The 21,817-nt window shown below is 48.1% G+C and overlaps 2 protein-coding genes and 1 long non-coding RNA gene across 3 annotated transcripts in view; 1 reads left to right on the top strand and 2 right to left on the bottom strand.

Annotated features, from left to right (window-relative positions):
• BMP8B (bone morphogenetic protein 8b) overlaps positions 1–2,465 on the bottom strand; it is a 32,001-nt gene extending 29,536 nt beyond the window's left edge. Inside the window, exon 1 of the mRNA XM_016959777.4 lies at positions 1,526–2,465. Within this exon, the coding sequence (XP_016815266.2) occupies positions 1,526–1,859 (334 nt within the window). The 5' untranslated portion in view covers positions 1,860–2,465. The remainder of the gene's footprint in view (positions 1–1,525) is intronic.
• LOC107973901 (basic proline-rich protein) lies at positions 2,351–3,546 on the top strand. Its single transcript, XM_016950393.2, has one exon. It carries the CDS (start codon positions 2,457–2,459, stop codon positions 2,889–2,891), a length of 435 nt encoding a protein of 144 aa, XP_016805882.1. The 5' UTR covers positions 2,351–2,456; the 3' UTR covers positions 2,892–3,546.
• Positions 3,547–18,111: 14,565 nt separating this feature from the next.
• Positions 18,112–21,573, bottom strand: LOC107973904 (uncharacterized). Its single transcript, XR_001716417.2, has 2 exons — positions 21,023–21,573; positions 18,112–18,362 (listed from the first exon to the last, which is right to left on the bottom strand). It is a non-coding gene; the product is annotated as an uncharacterized LOC107973904 (long non-coding RNA).
• Positions 21,574–21,817: the final 244 nt, after the last annotated feature.

Below are 21,817 nucleotides of genomic sequence, written 5' to 3'. Positions count from 1 at the left end.
ACTCCATCCACAACTCTTCTTGGTCCTGAGCCCAAGGTCAGCCTGTCCTGATGACAGAGCCCCAGCCCCAGCTTCACAGATGGTCTCCTCTGTCCCACATCCCCAACCTGTCCTCTAACTACAAAGGCAGCATCCAGATCCCACCGGCTAGAGTCCTGTCCCTGGCACTGGGCGCTCAGTGATGGTGAATGGCTGCCTCCTGCTGCTCGCCTCCACCACCAGCTCTGGGTTGCGGGAAGCAGAGGCTTGGCCATGCCCTCTTCTGCCCTAGTGTAGGAAGCAAATGGCTGATGGCCCCACAAAACCTGCTGCGGCTCAGTCCCCTGTGTTCCTCAGCCCAGACTCCTCAGAAAGGTCTCTGCACCTTGAAAGCCTGACCTGACAACAGAAATGTCATCTCATTGAGCCCTGGATGGACAGTCAGGCTTCCTGGGCCTGTCCTGGCTCAGCAGTGTAGAGGCTGCGCTGCCCTAGGCATGGCGCTGCCTCTCTGAGCCTCACTGTCCTCATCTGGGAGATGGGGATGAAGACTGTGGCTGTTATCAGGGTTGTTGGGAGGATGAAGAATTAATGATGCTGTCTGTGGAGGGAGGCTGATGGCCGGGGCCAGGGACCCTCTCCCTCCTCTCAGCCCCACAGCTCCCTGACTTTGGGCTGATCTGTGGTCCTTGGTTCCCCAGACCTCAGACTGTCACTAGCCACATACAGGAGGCAAAGCAGATGGGGGACCTGACCAACAGTTAACTACATGACCATAGACCAAAGAGTTTAGTACTGGAAAAAAAATCTCTGAGATCTTAAGGAATAAATAGCTCCAGGGTTTGATACAAGATATTTGCAGACAGGAAAAGCCGGGCTTTGCCTGGGAGAACACAGTGGGTCCAGCTGCCCACTGGGCCATTCCACAGGACTGGACACTCACCCCATACCAGATCACATCCCAGGTGTTGGGCCCAGGGCGACAAGGCCACAGTCCCTGCCCCAGCGAGCTGAGTCTGCTCCTTCCCCAGCCGCTCCCCTGACAGCCGCACCCCACCCAGGCTCCGCACAGGGAAGAGCCTGCTGTGGACTCAGGGCACGCGACTCAGCTCTGGTCACTCCGATGATGTGACCACAGGTTTCCACGCTGAACTTTGTCCCTCTCCTCAGTACTTCCCTTATCACAGTGACAGCATCCCGGCCTCTGTTTACTCACCTGTCTCCCCAGGACCAGGCTGTCTTCCCGGGGCAGCCCAGGTGGGCAAAGACATCACCTGATTCTTACTCCTGGGTGTGTTTGGGGCAGGGTGAAGGCAGCGCCTGGGAGTCCACAGTCCCCCACACTCTGCTCCTGACCACTCCGCAGCCCAGGAGGCCCCCATGACCCTTAGACCTTCCCTAACCACGGCAGTCCCACTCCCCTGTGGTTCGCGTCCGCCGTCTGTGACTCCCCGTTCGGCCAGGGCCCGGCACCGCCCGCGGATGCGCGCACTCTCCCCTGCAGCCAGTTTACTCCGAGGGTCCCCGCGCGGGCGGCCGCACTCACCCATGTTAACGAAGCTCATGACCAGGTCGGCGCGGCCCAGGCGCCGCTCCGCGGGCGCGCCGTCCTCGTCGTCGTCGCCGGCCATGGCGTGGTACAGGTCCAGCATGAAGAGCGGCGCGGACGCGGGCAGCCGGGAGGCGGCGGGTGGCGCGCGGGGCCGAGGCCGCCCAGGCAGCCCGAGCACCGCCAGGATCTCGCGCTGCACGTCCCGGCGCTCGCGCGCGCCCAGACGTCGCTGGGGACAGCCGGGCGGGGGTCGCAGGCCGGGGCCGCCCCCGCCCAGCGCGCATAGCGCCAGGCCCAGGAGCCAGAGCGGGCCGGGAAGCGCGGTCATGGCGGGCCGGGGGCGCTCAGCTGGGGCGCTCAGCGGGCGCGCATCGGCTCCGCGGCCGACCCAGGGCCTGGGGACGCCCCGACGGCAAGGAGGCTGGGCTCGGCGGGCGGCGGGCGGCGGGGCGGGGCGGGCGGCGACCGCGGCCTCAGCGCGGTCCCTGGAGCGCCCGCCGCGCGGCACCTGTCCTGGCTCCTGGACGAGAGGACGCGGACGCCACCGCCTCGAGGCCGGGGCTACTCTGCGGACTGGGACTCTCGGCCAATCCGTCTGTCGCCGCCGTACCCGCCAGTCCGGCTGTGGCCGCGGTCCAAGCAGCGCAGGGGCGATGGGCGAGCTCCGGCAGCCACCCGCGCGGTGCGATTCCCGCGAGTCCCTGCCCTGCCCTGCCCAGCGGTCCGCGTCGCCCGCCCCCACCCCGGGACTGACCAATGAGGGGGCGGGGGCGGGGGCGGGGCCTGGGCGCGGGGGCCACGCCTGCGAGGGGGCCCGGGGCTGCGGCCGGTGTCGCGGGTGCGGCGACCCCGAGGTGCTACCTGGGCGTGACGGGTGGGCGGGCGGCCCGGGCGAGGGGCTCGCAGCCTGGGCGTCAGCGTGGTCATGGCCGTCGTGGCTCCCGCCGCGGGCCTCGGCGCAGAGATCCTAGGGCCGCGGCGCCGTTCTGGTCCCGCCAGTGGTGCCACCCGGCCGCCCCGCCGTCGCGTGCGGGGGTCGCCGTGGCGTGCTGCAGGCGCCTCCTTCCCGGCACCTGCTCAGCTGCTCCTCCCCGCGCCCCCACCTGGCTCCCGCGTGCGCCCGGGCAGCGCCCCAAACGGGCCGCCCCCGCCAGCCCTCGCTGCGCGGCCTGCGCCCCCTGCGCCGCCAGTACTGATCCAGCTTCGCGGGGGAGACGCGCTCCCGCCTCCTGCTTTTAGCCGGGCCAGGAGGTCTGGGGCCCTTCCGGAGCACCCGGGAGCCACCTGTGCACTTCTCAGTCGCCACGGCCCCGGTGCAGGCCTGGCAGGAGAAGGATCCCCGCGGAAATGCCTCTACTAACTCAGCCCCTTTCTGCACACTCTGCTCTTCCCTGGGCGCGCTCTCGCCTCACTTATTCCTGCGTGGTTCAGGCGCTGCGGAAGGAGAAGGCACCTAGACTGCACTGGGAAGGCTCCTGGAGTTGACCTGGAGCGCCAGGAAAGGTCAGTGGAGGAAAGTGCTCCAAGCAGAGGGAAGAGCTTGTGCCAAGGCCCTGAGACCCCGGCGGGGGAGCCTAATAATGGCAGGTAACAGTCAGCACTTGCCACGCGCGAGGCATGTTCTCAGTGTGTGTCTTGTGTCATTTCTGTGATGCTTGCACATCGTCAGGGGGTACCTACCACTGGAACCTCCTCTTTTAACAAATGAGGAAACTGAGGCACACAGCGGTTAAGGGACTTACGCTAGGTCACACAGCAGTAGAGCTGGGCTGGGGCAGGGGGCAGCTCCTCAAGTGGAACCTGGAGAGCCCACGGGGCAAATGGCGGAGGCTGGAGGGGCTGGCAAGGGAGGGACTGCAAAGGGCCTCACAGGGGCTAGACGAGGGCCCTGGGCACCACTGATTATGGTGCCCCCCCATGTGGATTGAAGATTAAACCTCGAAGCAAGTGTATAATGCCCCCAAAAATCACATTTGGAAGTCATCACTTCAATAAAAATTTCTATATTAAATAAATTATTAATGTAAATGGTCATTTGCTGGCGCCTTAAACACATGCCTAGTCTGTCTTTTACCGAAGAAGTAAATTTCTGCAAGGGTAAATAATAAAATGAAATAAAATAAATATTATTATTACACTATTCAGAGCACTAAAAGAACTACTTTTTCCTGATTACAAAGGTAACTTGCTTTTGTAGAAACTTTTGAAAATAGTTTCATAATCACTTTTGAACATCGTCAGGGGGTACATACCATTGGAACCTCCTCTTTTAACAAATGAGGAAACTGAGGCACACAGCGATTAAGAACTTATGCCAGGTCAGTACAGAAAAGTAAAAATATTACCCCCAACAAATTTTAAAATCACCCAAATCCCTGTTTCCAGAGATAATCACTGGTAATATTTGATGTCTCTTTTTCTTACATGTATGTGTATTTTTTCATACAAAAAACAGGATCTTACTTGCTTTATTAGCTTCACGTTATATTGCAGTATTTCACTATGCCATTAATTATTGCACACTTTTTTTACTGGCTTCGTGGTATTTTTTCATCATATTGCTATCATAATTTTTTTAATCAAGCTTATGTTATGGGATAATATATTTATATTTTTATATTATATACTATGTTGTTATGAACAATCTTGTAGAATAATCTGTGCACATCCATGGTGATTTCTTTAGGATGAATTTCTAGAGATGGATTTTTTTTTTTTTGAGATGGAGTCTTGCTCTGTCACCCAGGCTGGAGTGCAATGGTATGATCTTGGCTCACTGCAGCCTCCGCCTCAAGTGGTCTTTGTGCCTCAGCCCCCTGAGCAGCTGGGATTACAGGCGTGCGCCACCATGCCTGGCTAATTTTTGTATTTTTAGTATACACAGGGTTTTGCCATATTGGACAGGCTAGTCTTGAACTCCTGGGCTCAGGTGATCTGCCCACCCCAGCTTCCCAAAGTGCTGGGATTACAGGCGTCTAGAGATGGAATATTTGAATCAAAGAGCATATACACTTTTTATGGGTTTTGATACATATTATCTGTTGCCCCAATAGCATGAGGGTGCTTATTTTCTATCACCCTTACCAACACTAGATATAACTGTTAAATACATAAATAAATCAATCTCTGCTGGTTTGATAGATGAAAACCTCTCTGCTGTTGTAACTTGCATGTGGAGGGTTACTACACACTGCTCTCTTGTTTTTGAAACCCTGTCCTCTCCTGGCTTCAAGGACGCCTGCTCCCTTGCTGACCACTCCTCCTTGCCCACTTCTAAAACATGGATGTCTGCTGGGTCTGTGCACAGTCCTGTTCTCCCCTTAGACTCGACCTGGTGATGAGCTCATCCACTGAGGCTTCAGTGCCGCCGTACAGTCACACCCAACTCCAAATATATTAGCAGGGCAGGCCTTCCTGCTAGATGCCAGAAGCTATATCCAATGACTGATAAGACATGACCAGAGCCAGAAGCCAAAACCCTGGCGCAGACACACGTCCCTCCCTCCCAAGGGCAGTTCAGTCTATTGATTCTACCTTCAAATGCCTCTTGAATCCCTGAGCCTGTGCACGCCCCTTGCACTCAGGTGTTTCATGGAGCACCTCCTCCCCACTGATCTCCTTATTTCTCATCTCACCACCCACCCCACCCAGCCCTCACTCATTCCGCAGAATGCATATTTCCAAATGAAAATCTGAATCCTTCCATGGCCTTTCATTGCTTACAGCAGAATTTCCCCAGGTGAGGATTCTGAGGGCTTTCCTGCAAAAGGGGTTCAGTACACACTGCGCTATATATTTCCCCCTTGGTAGAGCCCTCATGCACTTAGCACTTTGTAAGCTCTAGAAATCCTGCAGTAAAAATAAATAAATAAGTAAATTAAATAAATAAATAAATAAAAACCTGTTTAGCCTTAACTTGGCTTCTTCCAAATGCATGTGACTATAGCTTTTTAGTTTTTTGAGGACCACATCTTGGGGACCAGCAAGGCACAAGGTGATAAGCACCCAGGACCCAGTGGTCTGGCATCATCACCTGGCCCCTGCTGCTGACCCATCTTCACAGTTTTTTTGCTTTGTTTTGTTTTTGTTTTTGAGATGGAGTCTTGCTCTGTCGCCCAGGCTGGAGTGCAGTGGCGCAGTCTCGGCTCACTGCAAGCTCCGCCTCCTGGGTTCACGCCATTCTCCTGCCTCAGCCTCCCTAGTAGCTGGGACTACAGGCGCCCGCCACCATGCCTGGCTAATTTTTTTTTTTTTTTTTTTTTGCATTTTTAGTAGAGATGGGGTTTCACTGTGTTAGCCAGGATGGTCTCAATCTCCTGACCTCGTGATCCGCCCGCCTCGGCCTCCCAAAGTGCTGGGATTACAGGCGTGAGCCACCGCGCCTGGCCAATCTCCACAGTCTTATCTGGCTGCTAACCCCATATACTTGGCTGCAGTCCCATGGGAATACTTGTGGTCCTCCTACCTGTCCTCCTGTTGACACTTCTGTTCACCTGAACATGTGGTTTCCTGTACCAAGAAGGGAAACCCCTTTCCCTGTCTGGTCAGGTGTTACCTCCCTTTAAGATGCAGTTGAAGTAACACCTCCTTTTCCTGATGCCCTCTTCACCTTCATGAGCAGAGCCATTTCTTCCTTCCTCACTCTCTCAACCACTCCTTTTACAAAATAAAAGGGCATGTATTCACATGTTTGTTCCCTGCACTAGGCTGAGAGCTTCTGCAGGCAGGGACCATCATCTTAATTTACCTTTGGATCCCAGTGTGAGGCTTGCATTTAGGGTTTCAGTAAGTATGTGTGAAACAGAGTAGCCTCTGTTTCTCTGAAATAGCCTCTGAAAACAATAGTCTCTCAACAGCTTCAAGGAACGGATCTCGCAAACTTCATGAACTCATTAAGAAGTGCTTCCATTGAGAAGTGCTCATTATTTCACGGGGATGAAGAACAGAAGCACCAAGCTGTGTTAAAGTGAGGAGTCAGTGGCCAGTTGGGGCTCACTCTCTCGCTGTGTGACCGGCTCTCTTGCACACCAGCAACAAATGCAAATCCATGAATCTTCATGACTGAAACCATAAGGTTAAATTCATGACTGCTAATACCTACTGCATATAGAATATGAAAAGAAACAATTTTAAAAAGCAGAGAAAAGCTTCCATAAGAAAGATACTACAGGAAAGGCTGAGCGCAGTGGCTAATGCCTGTAATCCCAGCACTTTGGGAGGCTGAGGCGGGCAGATCACCTGAGGGCAGGAGTTCGAAACCAGCCTGGCCAACATGGTGAAACCCCGTATCTACTAAAAATACAAAAACTAGCTGGGCATGGTGGTGGTGCCTGTAATCCCAGATACTTGGAAGGCTGAGCCAGGAGAATTGCTTGAACCCGGAAGGCGGAGGTTGCAGTGAGCCGAGATCGTGCCTCTGCACTCCAGCCTGAGTGACAGAGTGAGACTCTGTCTCAAAAAAAAAAAAAAAAAAAAGGAAGGAAGGAAGGGAGAAAGGAAGGAAGGGAGGAGGGGAGGGAGGGAGGGAGGGAGGGACAAGAAAAGAAAAGAAGGAAGGAAAGAAAGAGAAACATGCTACAGGAATGGAGATTATCTCATGTTAACAGCGACACATTTAACCTTTGCATTTGTGATCTGAGGACCTTTTAATTATATTACAGGATCCTATAGTGAGGTCCTAGGTCATGCCTGTGTCAGCTCCAGAGGCCACCATGAGGTTGGTGCATTGTAACGCCTCATTAAATGACTGCTGAGGGCCCAAAGGGTGTCTCACTTGCCTTTCCGGCTGGGTGCTGCTGGGAAAATTCCAGTTCATCATGTTCCCAGGGTGTGCTTACACGTCATAAAGAAACAAATAAACATAACAAGGCAGTCCTGTCTTCATGGGGGAGTCTTTAGTCAATGGGTCAGGTCACCTTCTGTTAGTAGACTAAATGCTTCAATTAAAAGTCAGGGCCAGGCGCGGTGGCTCACGCCTGTAATCCCAGCGCTTTGGGAGGCCGAGGTGGGCAGATCACGAGGTCAGGAGATCGAGACCATCCTGACTAACATGGTGAAACCCCGTCTCTACTTAAAGTACAAAAAATTAGCCGGGCGTGGTGGTGGGTGCCTATAGTCCCAGCTACTCGGGAGGCTGAGGCAGGAGAATGGCGTGAACCCGGGAGGCGGAGCTTATAGTGAGCCAAGATCTGGCCACTGCACTCCAGCCTGGGCGACAGAGCGAGACTCCGTCTCAAAAACAAAAAAAGTCAGAAGACGGGCCAGGCATGGTGGCTCACTCCTGTAATCTCAGCACTTTGGGAGGCCACGGGGGGCAGATCACCGGAAATCAAGAGTTCGAGACCAGCCTGAAACCCCATCTCTACAAAAAATACAAAAATTAGCTGGGCATGGTGGCTTGCATTTGTAGTCCCAGCTACTTGGGAGGCTGAGACAGGAGAATCACTTGAACCCAGGAGGCGGAGGTTGCAGTGAGCCAAGATCACACCACTGCACTCCAGAATGGGCAACAGAGCAAGACTCCATCTTAACAAAAACAAAACAAACAAACAAAAAAGTCAGAATATGGATGAGGTGGCATGTGCCTATAATCTCAGCTACTTGGGAGAGAGAGTTGGGAGAATCACTTGAGCCCAGGAGTTCAGGCCAGCCTGGGCAACACAACAAGACCCTGTTTTTTAAAAAAGTCAGAAGTTGTCAGATGAGTTAATGAAAAAAAGGCAAGAACAAATGACATGCTCTCTATAAGAGATGTTCTGTAAATATAAAAACACAGATAGGTTGAAAGTAAATGAGTTGAAAAAGATATGCAAAAAAAGAAGAAATAAGCCTGGAGTGGCTATATTAATATCAGGTAAACTAGACTTCAACATAAAGAACATTAGCAGAGATAAAGATGGATTCATTGCATCAGAATGCATCCTACTGAAACAGGAGGACATTATGTAGCACAACATGACAGGCCCAGAGTACACTAAATATTGTTGTGTATGGTTTAAAAGTGGTTTCAGAGTTCTCACACTTATTTTAGAAACCAGTGGAAATGGGTATTTTTTGAAGATTTCTACCTGAAATTAAATTTATTTTGTGATGCACCTGTAATCCCAGCACTGTGGAAGGCTGAGGCAGGAAGATCACTTGAGGTCAGGAGTTCGAGACCAGCCTGGCCAACATGATGACACCCTGTCTCTACTAAAAATATAAAAATTAGTCGGGGATGATAGCATGTGCCTGTAGTCCCAGCTACTTGGGAGGCTGAGGCAGGAGAATTGCCTGAACCCGAGAGGCGGAGGTTGCAGTGAGCCAAGATTGCACCACTACACTCCAGCCTGGGTGACTGAGTGAAACTCTGTCTCAAAAAAAAAAAAAAAAGTATTTTGTGAACCAAATGAGAATAGATTGAGGGTGGGGCAGGGGTGGGAGTGGAGGGAACCTCAAAGTGAAATTTACACATTGCCAAATCTGAATCAAATCAAAACAATTTTGGTAAAATCTTTGTGAGCAATGCAGAATCCCAGCAACAATTTGTTTAAACACACAGAGTAAGGAGCCTCCTCTCTGACCAGCAGCATACAGGATCTTTCATGGCGTCCTTTCTCCCCTAGAGGGTTAACAGAGCAGAAGGCGCACTTAAGTATGCAACCAAGCAGCCCTTCCCTCCATGTAGCCGAGTCCACCCCTCATTGTAGGGGCATCCTTGAAGTTCATGCCTAGGTCAAAGTCCCCATACACAGCCTGGTTCTCAGCCAGCTGCAGCTTCAACTTGTACAACTAGTCTACCAAGGCCTGCAAATCATCCATGAACTGGCCCCAAAACAGCAGGGCCTCCTCCAACTTGCGCTGCCTAAGAAAAGCACACATAGTTCACTGTTTTTAGGGACCCATTTTTTGTTTTCTTTTTCTTTTGAGACAGAGTCTTGCTCTTTTGCCAGGCTGGACTGCAGTGGCGTGATCTCGGCTCACTGCAACCTCTGCCCCCCAGGTTCAAATGATTCTCCTGCCTCAGCCTCCCGAGTAGCTGGGACTACAGGTGCCTGCCACCACCCCCAGCTAATTTTTTTTTTTTTTTTTTGGATTTTTAGTAGAGACAGGGTTTCACTGGGTTAGCCAGGATGGTCTCGATCTCCTGACCTTGTGATCCGCCCGCCTTGTAAATTACAATATCAACAGAGTGAAAGGCAACCCACAGAATGGGAGAAAATAGTTGCAAATCATATATCTGATAAGTGATTAATATCCAGAATATATATGTTTAGTTTTTTCAGAATATATATTTTAAAACCTCATACAACTCAACAACAATAAAATAAACAACTCAGTTTTAAATAGGCAAAATACTTAAAAAATCCTCCAAAAAAAGATCTACAGATGGCCAATAAGCATATAAAAAGATGTTTAATCTCACTAATTATTAGGGAAATGCAAATGAAAACCACAATGATACCTCTTCATAATCATTAGGATGGCTATTATTTTTTTAAAAAACAGAAAGTAACAAGTGTTGGTGAGAACGTGGAAAAATTGGAACCCTTGTGCATTGCTGGTGGGAACGTAAAATAGTGCAGCTGCTGTGGAAAACAGGATGGCAGCTCCTCAAAAAATTAAATATAGGGCCGGGTGCAGTGACTCATGCTTGTAATCCCAGCACTTTGGGAGGCTGAGGTGGGTGGATCACCTGAGGTCAGGAGTTCGAAACCAGCCTGGCCAACATGGCAAAACCCCATCTCTACTAAAAATACAAAAAAAATTAGCTGGGCATGGTGGCATATGCCTGTAATCCCAGCTACTTGGGAGGCTGAGGCAAGAGAATCACTTGAACCTGGGAGGCGGTGGTTGCAGTGAGCTGAGATCGTGCCACTGCACTCCAGCCTGGGCGACAGAGTGAGACTCTGTCTCAAAAAAAAATTAAATATAGAATTACTATAAGATCCAGCAGTTTCACCATTGGGTATACTATATATAGATACTTTCTCTATAGATTTGCCTTACAAGAATGGAAGGGAGGGAATCAAAAAGAACAAATATTTACACATCCATGTTCATAGCAGCATTTTTGACAGTAGCCAAAAGGTAGAAACAGCCTAAATGTCCATCAACAGATGAATGGAGAAATACATATTGTATGGCTATACAAGAGAATATTATTCAGCCTTAAGAAATGAAAATCTGACACACACTACAACATGGATGAACCCCGAAGACATTATACTAAATAAAAGAAGCCAGACAAATATTGTATGATTCCACTCATGTGAGGTACTTAAAGTAGTTATATTCATAGAGACAGAAAGTATAGAATGGTGGTTGCCAGTGGCTAGAGAAAGGGGAGAATGGGGACTTACTGTTTAATAGATACACAGTTTCAGTTTGGAGAGGTGAAAGAGTTCTAGAAATGGACAAGGTGATGGCTGCAGACAATGTGAATGAACTTAATGCCGTGAACTGTACACCCCAAAATAGTTAAAATTGTAATTATATATTTTGCTATAATTTTTTCTGAGACAGAGTCTCACTCTGTCACCCAGGCTGGAGTGCAATCATAGCTTATTGCAGCCTCTATCTCCCAGGCTAAAGCAATCCTCCCGCCTCAGCCTCCTGATGGGACTACAGCTATGTCATCAGGCCTGGCTAATTTTTTTTTTAATTTTATTTTTAGTAGAGATGAGGTCTTACTATGTTGCCCAGGCTGGTCTTGAATTCCTGAGCTCAAGCAATCCTCCTGCCTCAACCTCCCAAAATGCTGAGATGACAGGTGTCGACCACTGTGCTTGACTCATAATTTTTTTAAGTGCTGTAATCCCAGTGCTTTGGAAGGCTGAGGTGGGAGGATCACTTGAGGCCAGGAATTCGAGAACAGCTTGGGCAACATAGCAAAGCTCCATCTCTACAAAAAAAAAATATTTTTTTAATTAGCTGGGCATGGTGGGACCTGACTGTAGGGAGGCTGAGCTGGGAGGATCGCTTGAACCCAGGAGTTCAAGATTATGGTGAGCTATGATCATGCCACTGCCCCCCAGCCTGAGTGACAAAGCAAGACCCTATATCAAAAAAAAAAAAAGACCAAGAGTAATGCCTACCAGCGGTGTCCAATCTTTTGGCTTCCCTTGGCCACATTGGAAGAAGAATTGTCTTGGGCCACACATAAAATACACTAACACTAATGATAGCTGATGAGCTTAGAAAAAAATTGCAAAAAAACCTCATGGTCTTTAAGGAAGTTTCTGAATTTGTGTTGGGCCGCATTCAAAGCTGTCCTGGGCTGCATGTGGCATGTGAGCCTCGGGTTAGACAAGCTCGGCCTTGACATTTGTACTCAAATCACTCTCTAGAATGGACCAAGCAGAGTGCAGGCGTAGGTACAGAGCACCTCTGACATCTTATAGTCCAATAACCATGCACATGGACACATCCTAGTGACCTGAAGCCTTTATTCATTCCTTCTACCCCTCCTGTGGTAAAGGGTGGTGGATGGTTGAGGGTGAAGCAAAGGTTAAGTCAAGACCACCTGCTCTGGCCAGGCATGGTGGCTCACATCTGTAATCCCAGCACTTTGGGAGGCCGAGGCGGGTGGATCACGAGGTCAGGAGTTCAAGACCAGCCTGGCCAACATGGCAAAACCCCGTCTCTACTAAAAATACAAAAATTAGCCAGGCATGGTGGTGCATGCCTGTAACACCAGCTACTTGGGAGGGTGAGGCAGGAGAATTGCTTGAACCCTAGAGGAGGAGGTTGCAGTGGATGGTGCCACTGCACTCCAGCCTGGGTGACAGAGCAAGACTCCGTCTGGGGAAAAAAAAAAAAAAAAGAGCATCTGCTTTGCAGTCACACAGACAGGGGTTCACATCAAAGCTCCACATGGGCCGTGTGACCTGGAACCTCTCTGGGCCTCTGACTCCTTGTGTGTTGGATGGGATCATAATTGTACCTGCCTAGAGAGCTGGGGTAACAGCATTACCCAGGGCCCATGCTCACGCAATGAGTGAGTAAAACCATCTTCCAAAGGAAGAGGGCCTCCAGAGGCAGATGTGGGCATGGGCACCGCAGCCTGGAGTCGCAGCTCCTCCACTCCTGGCTTGGACCTCTGAGCCTCACTTCCTCTCCTGTAAAACACGCATGAGACACACTTGCCTCGTGTGGGCCTGGGCAGCTTGCTATTACTAATAAAACAGCAGCAACCACAGGACAGCTTCACTTCCGGAAACTCCCTCTGTCACGTGCTTTGCATGAATCCTCACACCATCTCACCAGGGGCGCTCTCCCCGGTTCACCAGTGACTTGGTGACAACCAGCCTTGCTCAGGAAGCGTCAGCCGTATCCTTTCTGTGTGCAGTGGGGTGTGGGTTGTGTGGAGCCGCGGTGTCTGTGGAGTTCACAGGCTGGGGTCGGAATCCATGGCCCCCGTCGCCGCTGCCACCCCCCAGGTGCTGGGGTGACCTGATCCAGGGTTGGGGTCTAAGCTGCTGGGGTGTTGGAGTCTTGGGCTCTGGCCCACGTCCGCCTCTGATTGGTTCTACCACCTGAGCCGGTCACTGTCCCTCCATGGGCCTCAGCTTACCCTATGGTAAAGTGAGAACTAGGGGGTCAGACTCCTTGATCACCAAGATCTCTGACCACAGCCAAGGCTAAGGAAGCGCAGGAAAACGTGGGGCTCGTCCAAATTCCCAGCCTCTCTCTGCCCCCTGGTGGACACCGGCAGCCTAGCACCCGGGGGGAGATGACCCCAACACTGTGTGACCTCTGCCAAGGCACCCATCCCTCTGAGCCCCAGTTCCCACCGGTTACATAGGAATGATTATAATTCCCACCTCTTTGGGCAATTGTGAGGAGGCAAGGAGATAATACATGCAAAGTGCTTGGATGGGATGGGTACTAGCCACTCAACAGAAGGCAGATCCTAGAATGGGGATGGCAAGTCCTGTCATCAGTGAAGAATGTAATGACTGCAAGCTTAGATGACATGTCTGTTACTGGAAACCAGAGTTGTTTACTTAAGCTGTAAATGAACTCATAGTCCCTGGGATAATTATCTCACCTCTGGATAAATAAACTCAACAGCCTTATGTATTTTATTAATTTTTCTTAAAAACTTAAAATATTTTTCCTTTTATTTGTTCTCTTTCTTTGGTTTCTGACTTTATTATGTCCTTTCTTTCTGCTTAGGCATTTGTTTTATTGCTCTTTTTTCACCAACTCAAACTGAATGGTCACCTTAACAGTTTTATTGAGGTATAATTTACACACCATAAAATTCACCTGCTTTAAGGGTACTATTCAATGATTTTTAGTACAGTTACAAAGTTATGCAACCATCATCAAAATACAATTTTAGAATATTTCAATCACCCAAAAAAGAAATATCACACCCATTTACAGTTTATCCCCTTTCCTGCCCCCAGCCTTAGGCAACCACTAATCTACTTTATATATAGATTTGCCTTTCCTGGACATTTCACAAAAATTGATTTACGCAATGAATGAGTAAAACCGTCTTCCAAAGGAAGAGGGCCTCCCAAGGCAGGTGTGGGCAGGGGCTTGCCACAATATGTGGCATTTTGTGCACTTAATGTTATTGAGGATTAATCTATGTTGTAACATGTGGCGGTATTTTGCTCCTTTTCATTGGCATTCTCTTGGGGGCTTGTTTATTTTTACATGTATTGTTTTCCACTAAATGTACTTAAATATATAAATTTGTCTGTAAGTGCTGCTAAAACCCAGCTAAGCTGTGCCCCACCAACTTTAATGTAGTTTTTCCACTATTCAGAAGTAAATATTTCTCAAATTTCTTTATGACGTCCTTCTCCACCAAAAGTTACCTACTGTAAACTAAAAATAAAATCCTAAGTCCCCCACCAACTGAATGGACCCCCCCCCCTTGGCCAAGGGGACACCAGAAAAAACTTAGGAATGGAGTTCCAGCCATGGCAGGACAGGAAGTCCCCTTTGTAGTTTAGACACAACAGCTGACCAGCATTGATGTTAAAATAGAGAGCATAAGACTGACAGAACAGACTTTCGTGGCAATAAGATACAAAATTATAGGCTGGGCGCGGTGGCTTACGCCTGTAATCCCAGCACTTTGGGGAGGCTGAGGCGGGCAGATCACTTGAGGTCAGGAGTTTGAGACCAGCCTGGCCAACATGGCAAAACCCTGTCTCTACTAAAAATACAAAAATTAGCCGGGCATGGTAGTGCGCATCTGTAATCCCAGCTACTTGGGAGGCTGAGGCAGGAAGATCACTTGAACCTGGGAGGCGAAGGTTGCGGTGAGCCAAGATCACGCCATTGCACTCCAGCCTGGGCAACAGAGTGAGATTCCATTTAAAAAAAAAAAAAAAAAAGATACAGGCCAGGCCAGGCAAGGGTTAAGTCACCCACCCCCTACACTTAAAGAATAAACTAAGTTCTAACAGCCACAAGGTTTTTTGTTTTCTATAGCAGAACAATAAGCACTGGCCTTGAGATAAGCAATATTAAAATAATTGCAGCACATCCACTAACTGACGACTGTTTCCACAAGCCATAACTACAGCTTGGACTGGACAAGAGACTGATATCAATAATTTTCTCCTGATAGTAAGACCACCGACCACGGACTGGTTCTGGCCAGTTTACAGGGGCTGTGCACTTCAGTGCTTTTGTGTCCTGAAAAGACCTTTTGACATCTAGGGCCTAATTGTAATATATTTATTTATTTATTATGATTATTATTTTTGAGATGGAGACTCGCTGTCATCCAGGCTGGAGTGCAGTGGCACAATCTCGGCTCACTACAACCTTTGCCTCCTGGGTTCAAGCGATTCTCATGCCTCAGCCTCCTGAGTAGCTGGGATTACAGATGCGTGCCACCCACACCCGGCTAGTTTTTGTATTTTTAATAGAGACAGGGTTTTGCCATGTTAGCCAGGCTGGCCTCAAACTCCCGACCTCAAGTGATCTACCTGCCTCAGCCTCCCCAAAGTACCGGGATTACAGGCGTGAGCCACTGCGCCTGGCCTCATAATTGTAATACATTTAAATGTTGTGTCCACTCCAGCCAGGCGCGGTGGCTTACGCCTGTAATCCCAGCACTTTGGGAGGCTGAGGCGGGTGGATCACCTGAGGTCAGGAGTTTGAGACCAGCCTGGCCAACATGGTGAAACTCCATCTCTACTAATAATACAAAAATTAGCTGGGCGTGGTAGTGCACATCTGTAATCCCAGCTACTTGGGAGGCTGAGGCAGGAGAATCACTTGAACCCGGGAGGCGGAGGTTGCAGTGAGCCTAGATCGCGCCACTGCACGCCAACCTGGGCAAGGGTCTGTCTCAAAAAAAAAAAAAAAAAGTGTCCACTCCAGGGTGAACATGAGTCTCCAAAATTTTAATATAAACAAAACGTGAAATCTCGTTCTTCCACACATTCCCCACACAAGTGCTGCCAAGATCATCTGAAAAGTTTTAATCTACAAAGAAAGGTCCAGGACCATTGTCCATGGTTCTGCCCCTCCTACCCCCGGCTTTTCAGTTCCTTATCTCCCCATCACAATGCCATCCTTCCCCACTTCACCGTGCCCCGATGTCCCTGACAACCCTCTGCAACTAGTCAAAGCCCCGGACTACCGTTGGGCCCACAAATTCATGTCTTTCCTGCTTGCTTGCTCCACCAATCAAGCCACTTCTCTTTCTAGGCCTCCTCAAGACCTCCTTCAATTTCTGCCTATCCATCAACTCATTTCTGCCTCCATTTTCCTCTTTAACCAGCTTAAATGTCATGTTCCATCATTTCAATCACTTCCTAGCAAACATCCTAAAATCCTTGGCTCTCCCTTTGTCCTCAGCACCAACCTATCAAAACTCCAAACATGTTCAGGCATGGTGGCTCACGCCTGTAATCCCAGCACCGAGGCCAACGCGGGAGGATCACTTGAACTCAGGAGTTCGAGGCCAGCCTGAGCAACACAAAGAGACCTTGCCTGTACTGGGGAAAAAAAAAAATAGCCAGGTATAGTGGTGTGAACCTGTAGTCCCAGCTACTCAGGAGGCTGAGGTGGGAGGATCTCTTGAGCCCTGGGGATCGAGGCTGCAGTGAGCTATGATTGCACCACTGCATTCCAGCCTGGACAACAGAGCGAGACTGTTTCTATTTTTTTTTTTTTTTTTTTTTGAGACGGGGTCTTGCTCTGTCACCCAGACTGGAGTGCAGTGGTGCGATTTCGGTTCACTGCAAGCTCCGCCTCCCGGGTTCACGCCATTCTCCTGCCTCAGCCTCCGGAGTAGCTGGGACTACAGGCACCTGCCACCTCGCCCGGCTAATTTTTTGTATTTTTATTACAGACGGGGTTTCACTGCATTAGCCAGGATGCTCTCGATCTCCTGACCTCATGATCTGCCCGCCTCGGCCTCCCAAAGTGCTGGGATTACAGGCATGAGCAACCGTGCCCGGCCTGACTCTGTTTCAAGAAACAAAACAAAACAAACCCTCCAAACTCTAGATGAACCTAACTATGCATCTCCTTTATGCTTACAGCCAGGCCAGGAAGCATTTTTTAAGAACTACTGGGAGTGTAAGTAACACTATAAATTCAGTCACCAACCTCAATGCCGTTAGACAATTCCAGTGCATTTTGATGTTTAGTTGCACTGTCCTCAGACTTCAAGCTTCCCTTCTAGCTCCTCGCTCTCAGCAGATCACCTAATGTTATAGCTGCCTAATCCTCCTTTCCTTCTCACTGCTGAAAGATGCTCCTTCTGTGCTCAGAATTCCATCCCTCCAGGCTTCTCTGGAACTTTGCACTATTCATTGGCAGGAGATGAGACTGTGTGGAGGGAGAAGAGTTAGGAGATGGTTGCAGGGGTACTTGTTTTCAAACGCAAATAAGGTTATACTTCTCCCCAACAAGCAATCCTTTGATACCTTTCCATTGCTCTGAAGATTTTTTTTTTTTTAAACGGAGTCTTGCTCTGTTGCCTGGAGTGCAACAGAGTGCTAGAGTGCTGTGGTGCAATCTTGGGTCACTGCAACCTCTGCCTCCCGGGTTTAAGCGATTCTTCTGCCTCACCCTCCTGAGTTGCTGAGACTACAGGCACACGTCACCACACCCAGTTAATTTTTGTATTTTTAGGAGAGACTGGGTTTCGCCATGTTGGCCAGGCTGGCCTCGAACTCTTAACCTCAAGTGATCTGCCTGCTTTTGGCTCCCAAAGTGCTGGGATTACAGGCCTGAGTCACCACGCCCAGCTTGAGGTGGGGGTTCTACTCCAGATGGGTTGCTCAGGGAAGGTCCTCTGAGGAGGTGGCATCACCTGAGTCCTGAATCACAGGCATGCACCAGCACACTCAGCTAATTTTTAAACTTTTTGTAGATATGAGGTCTCACTCTATTGCCCAGTCTGGTCTCAAACCCTAGGCTCAAGCGATCCTCCTGCCTCAGCCTCCCAAAGTGCTGGGATTATAGGTGTGAGTCATTGTGCCTGGCCAAGATGATTAATTTGAATGTCATATTTAATTAATTTGCTTAATTGTAGTAATCTTTTTTTACCTGAACCCATAGAATTTTGCAAGCACCATCTGGCCAAGTTTCAGGAGTCAATAATACCTTGGAAAAATTTAAAAGTTTATTATATGGTTTACTTTTGTTATCAAATAACTACATTTTTTGTAAAATTTATTAGACAATCCAATAATTTTTCTTCCAGATTTAATACTACTCCAGTGTTCTCTGTTTTCTCCTCCAGATCCATTATTTATTCTTCTCCATCTTGTTCTGTGTTCCTGGAAGCCAACCTTTATAAGCTGCAGGAAATGGACTTCCTACTCTCCAGCTTCTGATTGGGCTTGACCAACGGGGAGCACTGGCAGAAGACAAGCATGGGAGGAAAAAGAGATCAGGGTATTCATTTCCCCAGATCCCTCCCTGTCCTCTACTTAAAGGTCATAAGTCCATCCAGGTGTCATCTCTTATGTAGGATTCTAGCGACATCTTCTCCCCTTGTTCCTTTAGGCTTAGGAGTAATAACACTTTTCTGTTCTTGCTAGTCCTGAGGATAAGTGTTTTGTCACCTCTTGTTGATTTCCCTGACTTCAAATACCAAACACTATTTTTTTTCTATTTTTGAACTTTATGTAAGTAGAATCATACAGTATATATTTTGGGGGGTAAGTTTTTTTTTGTTTTGTTTTACTCAATAATAGGTTTGTGAGCATCATCCATGCTATTGCATAAAACAGTAGTTTGTTTTCATTGCTGCATAGTATTTTTCACTTATACATTGTACTATTAATAAATATTTGAGGGTTTTTTTCCCCAAAAGTGCATATGTGTCTCTTGGCTGTACACCTAAGAATAAAACTTTGGGTGACAGGATATGTATACCTTCAACTTTAGTAAACAATACCAAACTGATTTCTAGAATGCTAGTACGCATTTACAATTCTACCAGAAATGTATGAGTTACCATCATCTGTAGGATCTATAGTGATTTCTCCCTTTTCATTTCTGACATTTCTTTTTTTGTGTCCCTTTTTCCCTCTTTCCTTTCCTTTTCTTTCTTTCCTTCCTTCCTTTCTTCTTTCTTTTTTATTGAGAGTCTTGCTCTGTCACCCAAGCTAGAGCGCAGTGGTGTGGTCATGACTCACCACAGCCTCGACTTCCCAAGCTTAAGCAATCCTCCCACCTCAGCCTCCTGGGCAGCTGGGACTACAGGCATGTGCCACCACACCTGGCTAATTTTTTGACCCATTATTGAGAAGTATGTTAAAATTTCCCATTGTGGTTTTGAATTTGTCTATTTCTTTTTTGAGTTCTGTCAGTTTTTGCTTTAAGTATTTTGAGGCTATGTTGTTGGAGAATCTAAGTTTAGAGTTATTTTATCTTTTTTTAATTTTACTTTTTTTAGAGATGATGTCTCCCTGCCTAGGCTGATCTGGTCTTATTTCTGAGCTCAAGGGATCGTCCCAACTCAGCCTCTGGAGTAGCTGGAACTACAGCACATGCCACCATGCTTGGCTTAGAATTAGTTCATCTTTTGATGGGTTGAACTTTTTTTAATGAAGTGTCTCTCTTTATTTATTTATTTATTTATTTATTTATTTATTTATTTATTTTTGAGAGGGGGTCTAGCTCTGTCGCCCAGGCTGGAGTGCAGTGGCGTGATCTCGGCTCACTGCAACCTCCACCTCCCGGGTTCAAGCGATTCTTCTGCCTCAGCCTCCTGAGTAGCTGGGATTACAGGTGCCCACCACCACGCCCAGCTAATTTTTGTATTTTTAGCAGAGACAGAGTTTCACTGTGTTGGCTGGGCTGGTCTGGAACTCCTGACCTCGTGATCCACCCGCCTCGGCCTCCCAAAGTGCTGGGATTACAAGCGTGAGCCACCTCGCCCGGCCGTCTCTCTTTCTTTCTTTTTTTTTTTTTTTTTTTTTTGAGGGGGACGGAGTCTTGCTCTGTCGCCCAGGCTGGAGTGCAGTGGCGCAATCTCGGCTCACTGCAGGCTCCGCCTTCCGGGTTCACGCCATTCTCCTGCCTCAGCCTCCAGAGTAGCTGGGACTACAGGCACCCGCCACCTCGCCTGGCTAACTTTTTTGTATTTTTAGTAGAGACAGGGGTTTCACTGTGTTAGCCAGGATGGTCTCAATCTCCTGACCTCGTGATCCGCCGGCCTCGGCCTCCCAAAGTGCTGGGATTACAAGTGTGAGCCACTGCACCCGGCTCTCTTTATTTCTAATAATTATTTTTGCCTTAAAGTCTACTTTTTCTGATATTAATATAGTTATAACAGCATTGTTTGGTTGGTATTTGCATAATATGTCTTTTTTATTGATTCACTTTCTTATAAACGTTTTAGTTTGAAATAATTTCAAACTTGCAGAAGTTTTGAAATAGTTCTAAGACCATCCATACACTCTTCCCTTAGATTACTCATTTGCTTTATTCTATCTATCCCTTATATATAATATATATTAGTATATGTAATTTTTCCAACCCATTTGAAAGTAAATTGTATATATTATGCCCCATTACTCTTAATACTTCAGTATGTATTTAAAAAAAAAATTACACTCTCCTACATTACCCTTACAAAATCAGAACCAGAAAATTAATACTGATAAAATACTACTATTTAACCATATAAACTAATGCATTAACTCCATTCAAATTACACCAATTGGCTGGGCGTGGTGACTTATGCCTGTAAGCCCAGCACTTTGGGAGGCCAAGGCAGGCGGATCACTTAAGCCTAGGAGTTCAAGACCAACCTGGGAGACGTGGTAAAACCTTGTCTCTACAAAGAATACAGAAAAATTAGCTGGACGTGGTGGTGCACACCTGTAGTCCCAGCTACTTGGGAGGCTGAGATGGGAGGATCGCTTGAGCCCAGGAAGCAGAGGTTGCAGTAAGCCGAGATCACGCCACTGCACTCAAGCCTGGGTGACAGAGTGAGTTCCTGTCTCAAAAAACCCTAAAAAGCAAGCAACAACAACAACAAATTACACTAATTGTCCCCCAAATTACCTTTACAGGCCCAGGATCCAATTCAGTCGCCTCCAAGGAGTCTCTTCAGTCTAATTTATCCTAGAACAATTCTTCAGGCTTCCCTTCTCTGGCCATGATTTTTGAAAAATACAGGTCAATGACTTTGTAGGTTGTCTTCAGTTTGGATTTGTCTGCTGTTTCCTCATGATTTATGCATCTTTGGTAGGAATACCACAGAAACGATGCGATGTTCTTCTCAGTGTACCATATTAGGAGTCACACAATGTCAACTTGTCCCATTACTGCTGATGTTAATGTTTACCACTTGGCTAAGATGATGTCTGCCAGGTTTCTCCACTGGAAAGTTAACAGTATTTAATACTTGTTAAGTGATGAGTAATGAATAAATATTTCGTGGGGAGATGTTCTGAGACTATAAAAATATCCTGTTCCATATCAAAGTTTCTTCACCCAGTTTCAACCTAAATCAATTATTACTACGATGGTTGCCAAGTGAAGATTTTTCTTTTTTTTATTTTTATTTTTATTTTTTGAGACAGAGTCTCACTCTGTTGCCCAGGCTGGAGTGCAGTCGCACAATCTCGGCTCACTGCAACCTCTGCCTCCCGGGTTCAAGCAGTCTTCCTGCCTCAGCCTCCCCAGTAGCTGGGATTACATGCACCCACCACCACAGCCAGCTAATTTTTGTATTTTTACTAGAGATGGGGTTTCACCATATTGGTCAGGCTGGTCTCGAACTCCTGACCTCAGGTGATCCACCCACCTTGGCCTCCCAAAGTGCTGGGATTACAGGTGTGAACCACTGTTCTAGGC

This window comes from Pan troglodytes, chromosome 1 (genome assembly GCF_028858775.2).
Source record: "Pan troglodytes isolate AG18354 chromosome 1, NHGRI_mPanTro3-v2.0_pri, whole genome shotgun sequence".
Taxonomy (NCBI): domain Eukaryota; kingdom Metazoa; phylum Chordata; class Mammalia; order Primates; family Hominidae; genus Pan; species Pan troglodytes.
This window is presented reverse-complemented; position numbering and strand designations above follow the sequence as displayed.

Bases quoted from the DNA above. Each gene is read 5' to 3' on its own strand.
- LOC107973901 (XM_016950393.2), top strand. From the start codon at position 2,457: ATGGCCGTCGTGGCTCCCGCCGCGGGCCTCGGCGCAGAGATCCTAGGG.